The 18,266-nt window shown below is 45.4% G+C and overlaps 1 protein-coding gene across 2 annotated transcripts in view; it reads left to right on the top strand.

The window, feature by feature from the left end:
• GRK3 (G protein-coupled receptor kinase 3) overlaps positions 1–18,266 on the top strand; it is a 556,585-nt gene that overhangs the window by 24,165 nt on the left and 514,154 nt on the right. The window contains exon 1 of one of the 2 annotated variants that reach the window (XM_063913214.1): positions 15,385–16,990. The exons of the other annotated variant lie outside the window; for it this stretch is intronic. Within the exon in view, the coding sequence (XP_063769284.1) occupies positions 16,878–16,990 (113 nt within the window). The 5' untranslated portion in view covers positions 15,385–16,877. Of the gene's footprint in view, positions 1–15,384; positions 16,991–18,266 lie in introns of those variants that run through there. 2 annotated transcript variants of the gene reach the window in all.

The raw sequence follows: 18,266 nt of genomic DNA, 5'->3' as shown, positions 1-18,266 counted from the left end.
TTTCAAACTATATTTTTTGAGGTATTGGCAGCCATAACACATGGGACAGATGCTTACAATTGATAAGATAGAGAAGTACAAAGACAGGGGTGACTCAATTAAATGCAGTGGTTGTAATGTGCTGCTCCAAACGGCACATCATGGCCAGCAACATCTTTTTCCTGATAGTAAATAGAATTGTGCAGGAAAAGTAGCAATTTTCAAGATAATCTAACGGGCAAATATGTGCGCAGCCTAACATTGTGGTGATGTTTGGCGGCACATTGCCCTGAATTGAATTTGCCCCTTAGCTTGTTACCTAAGGCTGGGCACACACCTGAAGGACACGACGGTCTGATAAGATTTAATGATATGTCCTCATATACTCGTACAATACACAATCTGCCATATGATATATCGTTACAGGGGTAATGTTACCGTACCACATCATTCGCCACATCGTTCCATCTGACGTACAGCACATCTAATGGTATGATAAAACTACGTAGTTTAGCAATGAATTGCGGTTACACATTATAGATTGGTCGTTGCGAACCATCATGGAATACAAGATTAGCCAATATTATGTATTGCGTGTATTCAGCTTCAGTGCATAATCTATAGTATCTTCATGAGGAAACTGATGGCATCATTACAAGCCTGCAGCGTTATCATACAACAGTTTGTCTTTGGGGGGAAACTGATTATGAGGTACTGTATATCGGAGAATAAGCTGATACTGCTGATTTATTATTTTCCAGTTTGATGACCATATGCATCTCAAGTTGTCTTAAAGTGCACCATTACTTTCATACAGTGGTTGTAGTCCTCTCTCTTTTTTTTTTTTTTTTTTTCTTCTATTTTTTATTATTATAAATTGATAAACTGCAGTCTTTTTGATATTGGTTCAGACCTGAATATGCTATAAGTGATGGACCCATTTTAAGTGAATGACCTAGTTGTGTCTTATCAACTCTATGATGTATTATTTATTATTATTATTATTATTATTATTCTCCTTTATTTATATGGCGCCACAAGGGTTCCGCAGCGCCCAATTACAGAGTACATATGCACATAATCAAAACAGGAAAACAGAGGCTCACAGTTGAAGACAATATAGGACAAGTACAGGGTAACTAAGCATAACTACACCAGTAAATGACAGAGATAAGTTCCAGGTGGCCAATAAACTGCGTGATTTGGGCAGTTGAGGATTATTAAAGTAAGAAAAGTATAAGCACATGAGGGAAGAGGGCCCTACTCGTGAGAGCTTACATTCTAAGGGGAGGGGTGACACAGATGGGGTACATAGAGAGCGTGGAACAGAGGGTTAGGATGAGATTTGGCTGGGTTTGGTAAAGAAATGGGTCTTAAGAGCCCGTTTGAAGTTTTGTAGAGAGGTGGAGAGTCTGAGGGGGATAGGTAAAGAATTCCAGAGAAATGGAGCAGCACGTGAAAAATCTTGGAGATAGGAGTGGGAGGAAGTAATCAGTAGACAGGAGAGTCGGCATGCATTAGCAGAGCGAAGAGGACGGGTGGGAGAGTAAAGGGAGATAAGGTCAGAGATGTAAATGGGAGAGGAGTGGGTGAGTGCTTTGTAAGTGAGTGTGAGAAGTTTGAATTGGATTCTGAAAGGGAAGGGGAGCCAGTGAAGGGCTTGTAGGAGAGGGGAGGTGGACGTAGTGCGTTTGGTGAGGAAGATAAGCCGGGCAGCAGCATTGAGGATAGATTGGAGTGTACATTGGGCTTCGGCTTTTATACCAGCTGTGCTCCAACTGTATGTGTACCACCAAATCACTTTGTGTGGGCCATTCCTGATCAACATTTTATAGACTAGTGGAAATACAGTTGGATAATGATGACTGCAATTCAACATAAATAATAAATGGGTTCCCTGGTTATAGAGGAATTGGTTATGGGAAGGGGTGAAGTCCTGTCACTTCCAGTAGTGCATTCTGCTAAAAATGAAGGCCATATTGTACTAAGGCAGTTTTTTCCTAGCTCAGGTCCTGAATCCCCGCTAACAGCCCACATTTAGGGATTTCTGCACTAAGTTGCTGATTTAATCAGTGTCTCAGTCGTCAGGGGAAGATTTCATTGTTTTTTTGGGTGGAGACAATGGGTGCCTCATGGACTGTTTTGGACTCCCATTAATTTTCATGCTTGTCGTACTCGAAAGCATTGGGATTAGCCACGCAAAGTCTAAATGAACAAGCACAAAGCGTAAGTACTGCTTTGAAGGCCAAAAGCCAGGCATTTTGCACATTTTCCCTAGAGACCACAGAAGGTTGCTTGGGAGAAATTTGGGTGTCTGTGGCACTCGCTCCTGATCAGAGCAACAATTGAATTGCTCTGTTGGAAGTACATCAATTATTGTCCCCTAAAAAATATTTGAATCACCCCCCCCCCCCCCTTCCCCCTCTAAGAGTTAACCTCATGTTCTTCAAGTGCTATGGGACTCAGGGTCGACAGTGTCTAGGTCAACACACATTAGGTCGACACCTATTGGTCGACAGTGACTAGGTTGACACAGGAAATGGGTCGACATGGCCATGAGGTCAACATGAACAAGGTTGACGTGGAAAAAGGTAGACATGAGTGTGTTTTTTATGATTTTTGGCGTCGTTTTCTTCGTAAAGTGACGGGGAACCCCAATTAGTGCACCGTGTCCCCTCGCATGGCTCACTTCGTTCATGATGCTTCGGGCAAGGTGCCTCACTGCGCTCGGCGCAGGTTACCTTTTCCAATTGTAGTCCACGTGGATCGTAAAGCATGAAAAAGTTAAATAATGAAAACAAAATTTGTGAAAAATTCATGTCTCCCTTTTTGCATGTCGACCTACTCAATGTTAACCAATAGGTGTCGACCCAGAGTCCGGATACCGCTTCAAGAATGGATAGCTTGAATACCGGGGGGGGGGGGGGGGTCACTGGAGTACTCTGGGGATATGGACGGTTCCACAGGAACTAGGCACTGAATAAATTAAAATTTGAGAGTGCTTCCCCCCTCCATATCCCAGAGTACCTCAGTGTTTTTTCGGTGCTCACCGAGCAACTAGGCCTGTGGAGTTTCTCCACAATTATTGGATTTAGAGTGCTTATTAAACAGTATCTGTTGAGCATTGCAAACCTTGTGGGTTCAGGCCTCACCTCCCCATATCCCCAGTGGCCTAATGGATAGGACACTGCCCTCCTAAACCAGGGATTGTAAGTTCAGGTACCATCTGGATTGCAAGGCACTACAGCAACCATTTCATCACCAGAGTTGATGTTTAAACAGCAGCTTTGCTTATTATTTTTACAGGTGGCTCTGTAGCCAAGTGGTTAGGCTTCCCGCCCACAGTGAACATTGTGATTGCAGGGACACTGGTTCAGATCCTGGTTTAACAGGTGTAATATATATAAAAAATAAAAAAACATGGTAGGACACCATTTTTAACGTTACTTCCTGGGTCTTTGCTGGAGGTTGCTGCCCTACAACACTCGGCCTCTGGGGGAGCGAAGGGTTGTTAGGAACTTGATTAATTAATTGTTTTTGACAGCATGTCTCTACAGGAAGATTCACTATTGCTGGAAACCACATGCACGGTAATGCAGGTTTATACACAGATTACTTCCGTGGTGTACTTACTGGTCGGGGTACATGATCACTAAGTCTAATGCATAATCAAACAAGCAGCTTCGCTGCAGAGTCGGTCGCACAGTGTGTCTGACAAATTCGACTGCACAGACAGACCCTTACCGGTCCTCTTTGGGGGGAATGCGGGCGCATGTACTGCCTGAGAGGGAAAAATTTACTGTTTCAGCTAGATTGTTGCGGTCGATTCGCCGCCAGCCCTCATAGCACCAGGCCAGTACGTCAGGTTCTCAGCGACGGCTGAACAATTTCCAATGAGAGACAATTGCAATTATTGGGCGTTTAACTACCTATCGGAGTGTACCCTACACAGCAGGAAGGCTGTTGCTTCGCCCTGCTTTGGTAAGGATTTGAGGTAACAAGGCTGTAGTGGCAGGGCACTCAAGTTCAGGTTGGCCCTAAATAAAGACCACCTTACACTTCTTGCTGCCTACAGCTTCTGTGAAGTTGGTTCTTGCGTTTCAGCTTCGCTAGTGGCGCACAACGTCCACTTTGGCTATGTTCCAAACGAGAATAGATCGCGGACCAAGTGGGGTGGAAAATCTGATTTCCTACCATTGTCTACGCGAATTCCTGAATGATTCCGTCTCAACGATGTCAATTCCTAGGTATGATTCTCGATACGGTAAATCAAAGAATTTACCTGCCCGAACAGAAGTACAGGTCATTCGTCATCTGGTACAATTAGTGCTCAAGCCTCGCACAGTCTCTGTTCATTTGTACATTCACCTATTAGAGACAATGGTGGCGGCTTTCGAATCGCTTCAGTTCGGAAGACTTCACTCACGTCCTTTTTAACTGGATGTGCTCACAATGGTTGGCTGTGGCCTAACGAGTACAGTGTCTGCCTGCAATGCATGGCAAAATCAATGGTCGGGCTCGCTTCTGCAGATTCACTGCAGGGTGAGGTGGTCTCCAAGGGCCAGGGTGTCTCTACTCTGGTGGCTCAAAGTACAGAATCTAACTGCAGGGAAACTGTTCGGCGCCTGGAATTGGATTATTCTAACGGCGGACGCGAGTCTCAGAGGTTGGGGAGCTGTAGTTCATTTACAATGCGCTACGACAAGCAGTGCACAAGCTGCAGGCTCAGGCTGTTCAGGTGCAGTCAGACAATGCGACGGTGGTCGCATACATCAACAAACAAGGAGGAACGAAAATCCGCATGTCAATGCGGGAAGTAGCTCGAGTCCTCAATTGGGCCGAGGTGATTTTGTCGGCAGTATTCATTCCGGAAGTGGACCACTGGGAGGCGGATTATCTCAGCTGACTGGATTTTTATCCAGGATGTGCATTAAATCCAGAAGTGTTTCACATGCTGGTCCAGAAGTAGGGTTACCTGCAAGTGGACCTGATGGCATCTTGCCACAATTATCAAACGCCCCAGTACGTGTCCAGAAGAGAGATCCAAAGGCAGTGGCGGTGGATGCTCTCGCAATCACGTGGCCATACAGTCTCGTGTATCTGTTTCCACCGTTTTCCGCTGCTCCCTCTGTTGCTAAACGGATCAAAAGAGAGTCCGTCACAATCATACTAGTGGCGCCTCATTGGCCTCGGAGAGCTTGGTTTTCGGATCTCCGCGGTCTACTCGCGGACGTTCCTTGGCCGCTCCCACTGCGTCCGGACCTGTTACAACAGGGTCCGTTCTTTTTCTCCGATTTAGCGCGGCTGCGTTTGACGGAGGGGCTGTTGAGACAGCCCTCTTAAAAAGAGAGGGCATTCCAGAATAAGTTATACCAACCATGTTACGAGCTAGGAAGCCGGTTACGGCAGCTCATTATTACAGAATTTGGCGTGCCTATATAGGTTGGTGTGAAGTTCGGAAGTTTCCGTCATCATCTTTCAAGTTATCCCGTCTTTTGTTATGTCTACAGATGGGGTTAGATGGAGGTCGGCGTTTATCCACACTAAAGGTGCAGATATCTGCGTTATCAATTTATTTTCAAAGAAGATTGGCTCTATTGCCGTCGGTACACACCTTTATGCAGGGTGTCCTCAAAGTACAGCCTCCATTTCACTCCACTTACTGCGCCATGGGACTGGAATCTGGTTTTAGATTTCTTATAGTCTTTCTCTGACGTCCTAGTGGATGCTGGGTACTCCATAAGGACCATGGGGAATAGACGGGCTCCGCAGGAGACTGGGCACTCTTAAAAGAAAGATTAGGTACTATATCTGGTGTGCACTGGCTCCTCCCTCTATGCCCCTCCTCCAGACCTCAGTTAGAATCTGTGCCCGGCCAGAGCTGGATGCACCTAGTGGGCTCTCCTGAGCTTACTAGAAAAGAAAGTATTTGTTAGGTTTTTTATTTTCAGTGAGATCTGCTGGCAACAGACTCACTGCTACGAGGGACTGAGGGGAGAGAAGCAAACCTACCTGCTTGCAGCTAGCTTGTGCTTCTAAGGCTACTGGACACCATTAGCTCCAGAGGGATCGAACACAGGGCCCGACCTCGATCGTCCGTTCCCGGAGCCGCGCCGCCGTCCCCCTTGCAGAGCCAGAAGACGCAAGAACCAGGAGAAAATCGGCGGCTGAAGACTCCGGTCTTCAATAAGGTAGCGCACAGCACTGCAGCTGTGTGCCATTGCTCCCACAGCACACCACACGCTCCGGTCACTGGTGGGTGCAGGGCGCTGGGGGGGGGGCGCCCTGGGCTGCAATATGTATACCTTTTTGGCAAAATGCACATAATACAGTTAGAAACTGTGTATATGTGCCTAATCCCCCGCCATAAATATTATTAAAAAAGCGGGAGAAGCCCGCCGCTGAAGGAGCAGGGCTATCTTCCTCAGCACAGCCAGCGCCATTTTCTCTTCACAGCTCCGCTGGAAGGACGCTCCCCAGACTCTCCCCTGCAGTATACACTACAAGAAGGGTAAAAAAGAGAGGGGGGGGCACATAAATTTAGGCGCAAAAGGTGATATAAGCAGCTATTGGGGGAAAATTCACTTTGTGTTAGTGTAAATCCCTCTGTTATATAGCGCTCTGGTGTGTGCTGGCATACTCTCTCTCTGTCTCCCCAAAGGACTTTGTGGGGTCCTGTCCTCAGTCAGAGCATTCCCTGTGTGTGTGTGCGGTGTGTCGGTACGGCTGTGTCGACATGTTTGATGAGGACGCTTACGTGGAGGCGGAGCAGGAGCCGATAAGTGTGATGTCGCCCCCTGCGGGGCCGACACCAGAGTGGATGGATATGTGGAAGGTATTAACCGACAGTGTCAACTCCTTGCATAAAAGGTTCGATGACGTAACAGCTTTGGGACAGCCGGCATCTCAGCCCGCGCCTGCCCAGGCGTCTCAGAGGCCATCAGGGGCTCAAAAACGCCCGCTACCTCAGATGGCAGACACAGATGTCGACACGGAGTCTGACTCCAGTGTAGACGAGGATGAGACAAATGTACAGTCCACAAGGGCCATCCGATGCATGATTATGGCAATGAAAAATGTGTTGCACATTTCTGACATTAACTCTGTTACCACAAAAAAGGTTATTATGTTTGGGGAGAAAAAGCAGCCAGTGACTTTTCCCCCATCTGATGAGTTAAATGAATTGTGTGAAGAAGCGTGGTGTTCCCCAGATAAGAAATTAGTGATTTCTAAGAGGTTACTAATGGCGTACCCTTTCCCGCCAACGGACAGGTTACGTTGGGAAACATCCCCTAGGGTGGACAAGGCGCTCACACGCTTATCAAAAAAGGTGGCACTGCCGTCTCAGGATACGGCCGCCTTAAAGGAGCCTGCAGATAGAAAGCAGGAGGCTATCCTGAAGTCTGTGTATACACACTCAGGTACTATACTGAGACCTGCAATTGCTTCAGCATGGATGTGCAGTGCTGCAGCTGCTTGGTCCGATACCCTGTCAGATAACATTGATTCCCTTGACAGGGATACTATTTTGCTAACCATAGAGCATATTAAAGACGTAGTCTTATATATGAGGGATGCACAGAGGGACATTTGCCGGCTGGCATCTAGAATTAATGCAATGTCCATTTCTGCCAGGAGAGTATTATGGACTCGGCAGTGGACAGGTGATGCTGATTCTAAAAGGCACATGGAGGTTTTGCCTTTATAAGGGTGAGGAATTGTTTGGGGACGGTCTCTCGGACCTCGTATCCACAGCAACAGCTGGGAAGTCGACTTTTTTACCTCAGGTTCCCTCACAGCCTAAGAAAGCACCGTATTATCAAGTACAGTCCTTTCGGCCTCAGAAAGGCAAGCGGGTCAGAGGCGCGTCCTTTCTGCCCAGAGGCAGGGGTAGAGGGAAAAAGCTGCACCAGACAGCCAGTTCCCAGGAACGAAAATCCTCCCCTGCTTCCACTAAGTCCACCGCATGACGCTGGGGCTCCACAGGTGGAGCCAGGTGCGGTGGGGGCGCGTCTCCGGAACTTCAGCGACCAGTGGGTTCGCTCGCAGGTGGATCCCTGGGTTCTACAAGTGGTATCTCAGGTATACAAGCTGGAGTTCGAGGCGTCTCCCCCTCGCCGTTACCTCAAATCAGCCTTGCCAGCTGCTCCCAAGGACAGGGAGGTAGTACTGGCGGCAATTCACAAGCTGTACCTTCAGCAGGTGATAATCAAAGTTCCCCTCCTTCAACAGGGACGGGGTTACTATTCCACAATGTTTGTGGTACCGAAACCAGACGGTTCGGTGAGACCCATTCTAAATTTGAAATCCTTGAACACTTATATAAGGAAGTTCAAGTTCAAAATGGAATCGCTCAGGGCGGTTATTGCAAGCCTGGAAGAGGGGGATTTTATGGTGTCACTGGACATCAAGGATGCTTACCTGCATGTCCCCATTTACCCACCTCACCAGGAGTACCTCAGGTTTGTGGTACAGGACTGTCATTACCAATTCCAGACGTTGCCGTTTGGTCTGTCCACGGCACCGAGGGTATTTACCAAGGTAATGGCCGAAATGATGATACTCCTTCGAAAGAAGGGAGTTATAATTATCCCGTACTTGGACGATCTCCTTATAAAGGCAAGGTCCAAGGAGCAGTTGTTAGTCGGAGTAGCACTATCTCGGGAAGTGCTACAACAGCACGGCTGGATTCTGAATATCCCAAAGTCGCAGCTGATTCCTACGACGCGTCTGCTGTTCTTGGGCATGATTCTGGACACAGAACAGAAGAAGGTGTTTCTCCCGGAGGAGAAGGCCCAGGAATTGTCATCTCTGGTCAGAGACCTCCTGAAACCAAAACAGGTGTCGGTGCATCACTGCACGCGAGTCCTGGGAAAGATGGTAGCTTCTTACGAAGCAATTCCCTTCGGCAGGTTCCATGCAAGGATCTTTCAGTGGGATCTGTTAGACAAGTGGTCCGGATCGCATCTTCAGATGCATCGGTTGATCACCCTGTCCCCGAGGGCCAGGGTGTGTCTGCTGTGGTGGCTGCAGAGTGCTCATCTTCTCAGGGGGCCGCAGATACGGCATTCAGGACTGTGTCCTGGTGACCACGGATGCAAGCCTCCGAGGTTGGGGGGCAGTCACTCAGGGAAGAAACTTCCAAGGACAGTGGTCGAGTCAGGAGACTTCCCTACACATAAATATTCTGGAACTAAGGGCCATTTACAATGCCCTAAGTCAAGCAGAACCCCTGCTTCAAAACCAACCGGTGCTGATTCAGTCAGACAACATCACGGCGGTTGCCCATGTAAACCGACAGGGCGGCACAAGAAGCAGGATGGCGATGGCAGAAGCCACAAGGATTCTCCGATGGGCGGAGAATCACGTGCTAGCACTGTCAGCGGTGTTCATTCCGGGAGTGGACAACTGGGAAGCAGACTTCCTCAGCAGGCACGACCTCCACCCGGGAGAGTGGGGACTTCATCCAGAAGTCTTCCAGCTGATTGATTGTAAATCGTTGGGAAAGGCCACAGGTGGACATGATGGCGTCCCGCCTCAACAAAAAGCTAAAAAGATATTGCACCAGGTCAAGGGACCCTCAGGCGATAGCTGTGGACACTCTAGTGACACCGTGGGTGTACCAGTCGGTTTATGTGTTCCCTCCTCTTCCTCTCATACCAAAGGTACTGAGGATAATAAGAAAGAGAGGAGTAAGAACTATACTCATCGTTCCGGATTGGCCAAGAAGAAAGTGGTACCCGGAACTACAAGAAATGATCTCAGAGGACCCTTGGCCTCTGCCGCTCCGACAGGACCTGCTACAGCAGGGGCCCTGTCTGTTCCAAGACTTACTGCGGCTGCGTTTGACGGCATGGCGGTTGAACGCCGGATCCTAATAGAAAAGGGCATTCCAGTGGAAGTCATTCCTACGCTGATAAAAGCTAGGAAGGATGTGACGGCAAAACATTATCACCGCATATGGCGAAAATATGTTGCTTGGTGTGAGGCCATGAAGGCCCCAACAGAGGAATTTCAGCAGGGTCGATTTCTGCACTTCCTACAGTCAGGAGTGACTATGGGCCTAAAATTGGGATCCATTAAAGTCCAGATTTTGGCCCTGTCTATTTTCTTTCAAAAAGAACTGGCTTCACTGCCTGAAGTTCAGACGTTTGTTAAGGGAGTGCTGCATATTCAGCCCCCTTTTGTGCCTCCAGTGGCACCTTGGGATCTCAACGTAGTGTTGGATTTCCTGAAATCACATTGGTTTGAGCCACTTCAGACCGTGGAGTTGAAGTATCTCACGTGGAAGGTAGTCATGCTATTGGCCTTGGCCTCAGATAGGCGTGTGTCAGAATTGGCGGCTTTGTCCTGTAAAAGCCCATATCTGATTTTCCATATGGACAGGGCAGAATTGAGGACTCGTCCCCAATTTCTCCCAAAGGTGGTATCAGCGTTTCATTTGAACTAACCTATTGTGGTGCCTGCGGCTACTCGGGACTTGGAGGATTCCAAGTTGCTGGACGTAGTCCGGGCTCTGAAAATCTATGTTTCTAGGACGGCTAGAGTCAGAAAAACTGACTCGCTGTTTATCCTGCATGCACCCAACAAGCAGGGTGCTCCTGCTTCAAAGCAGACTATTGCTCGCTGGATCTGTAGCACGATTCAACTTGCACATTCTGCGGCTGGACTGCCGCATCCTAAATCAGTAAAAGCCCATTCCACGAGGAAGGTGGGCTCTTCTTGGGCGGCTGCCCGAGGGGTCTCGGCTTTACAACTTTGCCGAGCTGCTACTTGGTCGGGATCAAACATTTTTGCAAAATTCTACAAGTTTGATACCCTGGCTGAGGAGGACCTTGAGTTTGCTCATTCGGTGCTGCAGAGTTATCCGCACTCTCGTGCCCATTTCGGAGCTTTGGTATAATCCCCATGGTCCTTACGGAGTACCCAGCATCCACTAGGACGTCAGAGAAAATAAGAATTTACTCACCGGTAATTCTATTTCTCGTAGTCCTAGTGGATGCTGGAAGCCCGTCCCAAGTGCAGACTTTCTGCAATACATGTATATAGTTATTGCTTAACTATAGGGTTATTGTTATGAGCCATCTGTTGAATGAGGCTCAGTTGTTGTTCATACTGTTAACTGGGTATAGTTATCACAAGTTGTACGGTGTGATTGGTGTGGCTGGTATGAGTCTTACCCTGGATTCCAAATCGTTTCCTAGTAATGTCAGCTCTTCCGGGCACAGTTTCCCTAACTGAGGTCTGGAGGAGGGGCATAGAGGAGGAGCCAGTGCACACCAGATATAGTACCTAATCTTTCTTTTAAGAGTGCCCAGTCTCCTGCGGAGCCCGTCTATTCCCCATGGTCCTTACGGAGTACCCAGCATCCACTACGGACTACGAGAAATAGAATTACCGGTGAGTAAATTCTTATTTTTTGTTTCGAACCCTTACAACAAGTGGATATTAAGTTTCTCACTTGGGAAACAATTTCTCTCCTAGCCTTAGCTTCGGCAGGGCGGGTTTCAGTTTTGGGTGCCTTGTCATGCAAGCCACCGTATTTAGTGTTTCATAATGACAGAGCGGAACTTTAGAGGAATCCCGCTTTCCTGCCAAAAGTAGGGTCCTCTTTTCACATCAATCATCCAATAGTAGTTCCTGTGTTAACAGGAGATTCTGGAATTTTGGTTGTGGTACGCGCATTACGCGTTTATGTATTCCGAACGTCTACAGTTCCTAAGACGGATACGTTGTTATTCTCTATGGTGCGGCCAAGATGGGTTGGCCACCTTCTAAGCAGACCTTATCCAGATGGATAAAACTGACCATACGTCAGGCTTACCTTCATGTTAGTTTACAGCCGCCTACATCAGTAACAGCTCATTCCACACGTTCTCCGGGAATGTCATGGGCAGCTGGTCGTGGAGTTCTACGACACAGCTTTGCAGTGCGGCTACATGGTCTTCAGTGCACATGTTTGTGCGCTTTTACAGGTTTGATACTTTTGCGGCATCAGCATCTAGCTTTGGCCGTCTACTGTTACAGGTGCCAAACAGCTCTCCCGCCCAGGGGGGGAAACTTTGGTACGTCCCTAGAGTACTCCAGTGACCCCTAGTGGATGAAAAAGAAAATAGGATTTTGGTACTTACCAGGTAAATCCTTTTCTTTGAATTCATAGGGGGCACTGGACGCCCACCCAGAGCAGTTTACCTGGCTTGTGGTAGGTTCAGGGGATCTTATGGTAACACACTCTCACCGACTGGTTCAAATTAGCAAGTTTATCGGGTTGGTGTCAACTGATAGTTGTCAGTAACGTTATGTGTCAACTTTATTGTTGTCCGTTTGTTATATGTAATTCTCCATTAACCTCTATAGCTACTGTTCGGCTCAGTAAAAAAACATTGAGGTACTCTGGGATATGGAGGGGGGAAGTACTCTCAAATTTTAATTTATTCAGTGCCTAGTTCCTGTGGAACCGTCCATATCCCTAGAGTACTCCAGTGCCCCCTAATGATTCAAAGAAAAGGATTTACCTGGTAAGTACCAAAATCCTATTTTTTTTGCCATGTAAATGATTGCCACTTAAAAAAAAAAAAACCCCACACAAATTCTCACACCCTATTACATTCCTCCCCTGGGCTGTTAGAAAGAGTTTGATGACGAGTGGAGGAAAAAAAAAAAAACTTCTTTACTATATTATTAATTTCTAGATTTTAGAAATCTGCACATAATTTATGTCTATAAAAATGTATTTTCATTTATGAGACAAAATAAAGTTATACAGAATTGTTTTTCCCAAAACAATACGTTTCTACTTTAATGTTTTGTTTTTGTACAGGATTTTTTTGTATAATTTGTTTTATATTATAGTGGCTTTTGAGTTTTTTGTGGCATTTCCAAAGAAATGCTGATCTCTAGACATTTGCAGGCTCTTTATGGTTTTCTGAAGCCAGTAACTTTTGCTACACTGTTTTCAGGAAGTCCTGAAAAGACTATCCGATTTTGGAAGATAGGGGACAGATGGTGGCTTGTAATGTATACGGTCAGCATTTACAGCGCCCAAGTGAATGTATGCAACAGTGACCTGCAGTCACATGGTACCTAATGTGGCTCAGTATGGCCAATGTGGTCTAGCTTAAGGTCCGTACACATAGGGGGGAATTCAAATGTTTGAAAAGTCGGTTGGGTGTCTGTTTTTTCCTGTCTATTAGATAAGAAAAAACAGACTCCCAACTGACTTTTCAAACATTTGAATTCCCACCATGGAGCGATTTTGACTATCTGCGATTTTGGCTGACTGCGATATCTTGAACTGGCAATAGGCGATTTTGACTAACTTTACAGGGATTTTGAGTAAGTGTGTAAGCGATTTTAGCTATGGGCGATTTTGACTAACTTATTTAAATTGGGGGATGTTTTCACTTTTCCAGCGACATAGTCGAAATTGACTGCCTGCAGTCTATTTTTCATAGCGATAGCGACCTGGCGGGGACACGCATCGCTATCGCTCGCTGTGTAAACACGGAGCGATATGCACTAACATTCTTAGTGATTTTGACTATATAGTCAACATCGCTGAGCCATATCGCTCCGTGTGTACACACTTTTAGATTGATTGTATGATAGTCGTGTAGGACACGAAACTAAATATTCTTGTCAAAATGCAGAACATACACTTGTTCACAACAGAATTATTTTTATAAATGTTGTATCTTGCAGTATATTTGGTATCCATAAACCTTTGAGACTTATTTTTTGTACATTTCCAGGATTTCATGTGGTAAATTAGCCATGTGGGGCTTGGGGCGAAATATTTGTAGTGCTTTGTATCTTAGATACTTGAGTATAGTTTTTTTTTTTCTCTCTCTAAGGTCATAGAAGCCAAAACCTCCATATTAATGGTTAATATGAATGTTAGACCTAGAAAGGTTATTGGATGCAAGAAATAATCCATTGTGCACTGTGCATTCAGTTTCTTTAACCCTGTGCATTTCTTTTTTTTACTAAGGTAAAGACAAAGTAATTTTACTAAAAACTAAGGTAAAAAATGTAAATTGCTATAAAACTATATTACTGCCTCACAGCACTGAGGTCATGGGTTTGGGTGGTATTTAGTATGCCAGCTGTTAGGATCCCGGCGCTCAGTATACCAACGCCGGAATCCCAACACCCGGCATACCGACACCTATTCTCCCTCTTGGGGGTCCACGACACCTTCTGGAGGGAAAATAAATAGTGTACGCCACCGTGCCCGCAGCGTGGCAAGCGAAGCGAGCCCGCAAGGGGCTCATTTCTGCTCGCCCAGCTATCGGTATGCCGGTGGTCGGGATTCCGGCCGCCAGCATACCATACTACACCCATGGGTTCGATTCCCACCATGGCCCTAACTGTGTGGAGTTTGTATATTCTCCCTGTGCTTCCGTGGGTTTCCTACGGGTACTATGGTTTCCTCCCACAATCCAAAACTATACTGGTAGGTTCATTTGTATCTCAGCAAAATTAACCCTAGCATGAATGTGTGTGTATGTACACGTTGGTATCCATTTGGATGGTGGACATGGACAAATGGTCGACACATGAAAAGGTCGACATGTCTTTTAAAAAAAACTTAGATTTTTAACTTTTTCATACTTTGCCATCCGCATGGACTACGATTGGGAATAGTAACCTGCTTCGCTTGCCATGCAAGGGGACGTGGTACACTAATTGGGGTTCCTGGTAATGTTACGGAAAAAATGACTCCAAAAACAGTTCAAAAATCCAATTTTCATGTGTCGACCATGTCAATGTCGACTCAACGACGGTCGGCCTTAACATGGTCGACCATTCATACCGGAACGGTACACGTGGTAGGGGATGTAGCTTGTAAGCTCCACTGGGGCAGGGACTGATGTAAATGGCCAAGTATTCTCTGTAAAGCGCTGCAGAATATTTTTGCGCTATATAAATAACTGGTAATAAATAAAAAAATATGCAGATCACTTGCCACTTTAGACTAGATTAGATTAAAAAACAAACAAACAAACAAACAAACCATGAATCAAAAAAGTAAAAGGTTCTGTCCTTTTGTTACACTTTTTCAATGGATATTAGCATTTATAAATAACAGACATATTTGACTTGGCTATTTAGTACTTTTGTTTAATACACAGGTTCTCAAACTCGGTCCTCAGGACCCCACACGGTGCATGTTTTGCAGGTCTCCTCACAGAATCACAAGTGACATAATTAGCTCCACCTGTGGACCTTTTAAAATGTGTCAGTGAGTAATTAATACACCTGTGCACCTGCTGGGTTACCTGCAAAACATGCACTGTGTGGGGTCCTGAGGACCGAGTTTGAGAACCACTGGTTTAATAGATGCATGCATATAGCAACCACCAAGCACACTAGCTATCTCTATGTGCACTGAGAGTAAGTAGCTGGGCCCCGGATCCGGCAGGCTGAGGTGAGCCAGTGCCAGGGTTTAGCAGGGACTCTCTCTGCTATCACACACAGGAGAGGAAGTAACATACATCACGGCTTCTCCTGCTAATGGTAATACAGCTTTGCACAGGAGCAGGAGGCTGTCAGCACAGGAGGCAGAGGGGGAAGACTGCACATTACAGGGAAATACAGACATTACCCTAAAACAAAGGGACATTTTGGAGACCCCGACTGTCTTGTGGACCTGCTGGATAGAACGCTACAGCCACACACACAGCTGTTACAGACCCAGCACTGCAGAGGGAAGCGGATATTGGCTGTACAGAGCCCTGTGCACAGGATTTTCTGTAGTCTTGCTGGATTGTTATTTTCTTGCATTTGGTGTTCTCTCCTCCAGCAGAATAACCCTGCTCTGTTGCTGCTGTGTGTGCCCTGCCTCCTGCAATGCTTGTATGTGAGGGCTGCTAGGAGAGGGAAGCACATTGTGGTGACTGCCATTGCTGCAGACACATCCCTTCACTCCGCTTTTATTTCCCCTCTCCCATCCAATACATGAATGTTTAAGGTCTTTCCACAAGTCCTTGAATTATTTGGAACAATCACTGATAAATTGGGATAATCCTGCTGTCTTGATGTGTGTGCCCATGTACTTAGAGATCTGCAACATGTTGGGGAGAGGAATTGAGAGGCATCTTGTAGGCAAAACCGCCTGATTCTCTTCCAGCCAAACAAGCACCATGCCCACTGCTCCTACAGCCTAGCTTGTGCACACACTGGCCTGGAATAATAGCAAAACAAACCTTTTCCTATATTCAGTAAATCAGATACTGATGTTTGTGGATGATGGTGATGAATCTCAAAGCTGGATTTCTCTACTTGAAAAGCCTATTTTGCAGACACAAATCTAGCACAGATTATTGAATTGACTTGTGGGAAATATACAGTAAGGGGGTCACACTTCACAGGGAATCGGTTAATAAAAAAAATTGTTTTGGTGTCTAGTGGTGACAGCCAAACCTGGAATTTACTCATTCGGTAATCAGGGAATTCTCATTTTTATCCTGATTATTATTGCACCTTCTCTATGGCCTAGCATTTTTTTTCGGTCTTCTGCAAGCAAATCAAAGGCACAGTCTATCATAGAATTTTATTTAATGTATATAGTAGATGCACTTTGCCTGGAATTTGAATACAATGAATCAGTCATTTTTGTTTTCTGTATTCGGAACTCATTAAATATGTGTTGAACGTTGTTCATCTGAAAACTGGCACTGTCTTCATGCAGAGTTGCTGTGTTTTATATATAAATATAATTTAATATATACTTTTGTGGAATTTTTTAAAAGTTTTTTTTCATTTTTTTCATTTTTTTATTTGTGGTTTTGTTTTGAAATCCTTGTTACTGTTTGGCAGTAGCAGTGTTATTTCCTCTTTTGTTGTGAGGGTTCTTTTCAAGCTGTTTTTTGTTGATTGTGTGATCTTCTGCAAATATGGCGGACCTAGAAGCAGTGTTGGCGGATGTCAGCTACCTGATGGCAATGGAGAAGAGCAAATCCACCCCGGCAGCCAGAGCCAGCAAGAAGATTATACTACCTGAGCCCAGGTAAAGGGGAGAATTGGGATAGAGAGATCAACTTTAGTCACTGTAGATGTTTTCTAGTCTTGTCAGGCACCAGTCTAGGTCATAGCGATAAGTAGCTGTTATATATGTATACGTATGGATGTTTATTTGCACAATGAACATCAATTTAGATGAACCAAGTTGCAATGTATAAAATATTTACTAATCACTGAAATTACTTTTTTGTATTTTCCATAAGTAGTAATTCATTTGGAGGATTATGGTGAGCAATTAGACCATATAAATATTTTACAGGTGTTTAGTAGATGTTAAATAATAACCTTCAAGTTGTTAACGGAATACTTATTGAAAATGGGCCAAATGATGCAGACCTAATGGATGGATAAAAAGTGGGGGGGAAGTATTTGTTGCAGAGAGGATCTTCGTTTTCCTTGATAATAAACTCTCTTTAATGCTTCAGGAGCGCTCTTTAATGCCTGTCCATTTACTAAAAAGAGAATTCTACAAGATAATGCTGGTGCACATTTAGAAACAACAGGTGTGCTTGTTGCATAGAGAAATGGGATGCAGTTAATTTCCTGACTGTCTGGATCCTGGCGGTCGAAATACCGAAGCTAGAATCCCGACACCCGTTGAAATGCTGGCGGGCAGAATTCCCACTTGGGTGATGGTCTACGCCACCACCCGAAGGGGAATACGGTGGCCACCGGGCTCAAAGCGTGGTGAGCGCAGCGATCCGCCTGGAGGATACTCTGCGCTCGAGGACGGGATTCCGGCATTTTGACCGCCGGAATCCCGACAGTCAGGGTTTCATACCGAATCCAGAGACGCAACTAATTTTCTTAACATCTGAATATGGCAATAGGAAAAAAAATCGTACTATATTTTTTTTTTTTTCACAAAGTGTAAAAAAACTTATAGCCTTATACTGTGCATGGGTTTTGTATTTTTGGAAGCTGGTGGATCAACTGATTTTTTTGCTGTAATTATCTCCATCAGTCATAAATGTAATTGGTATAATGTATTTTTGCCAGTGCATTTACATTTCTGCAGAATAATTAGAAGTGCTTTATAGTTTTGCTGTTACATATAAAATGTATCATTTAAGATGTTAGCTTGATTACCTTGTAATGCTGCAATAAATAGCAGTAGCTCAACATGCTAAACGCTAACCTGTTAACAAGGACATTCCCGAAAAATGGTGCAGCTACACAAATGCTTAATGGGTGTGCAGTCCATTTCCATATGTCTTTACAATCTATTGCTAGTAGCAGCATATATTGTGATGCCAAGTGTG

Source organism: Pseudophryne corroboree, chromosome 1 (genome assembly GCF_028390025.1).
Source record: "Pseudophryne corroboree isolate aPseCor3 chromosome 1, aPseCor3.hap2, whole genome shotgun sequence".
In the NCBI taxonomy this organism is placed as follows: domain Eukaryota; kingdom Metazoa; phylum Chordata; class Amphibia; order Anura; family Myobatrachidae; genus Pseudophryne; species Pseudophryne corroboree.
Note: the sequence above shows the minus strand (reverse complement) of the source record. Positions and strands in the feature narration are given on the sequence as shown.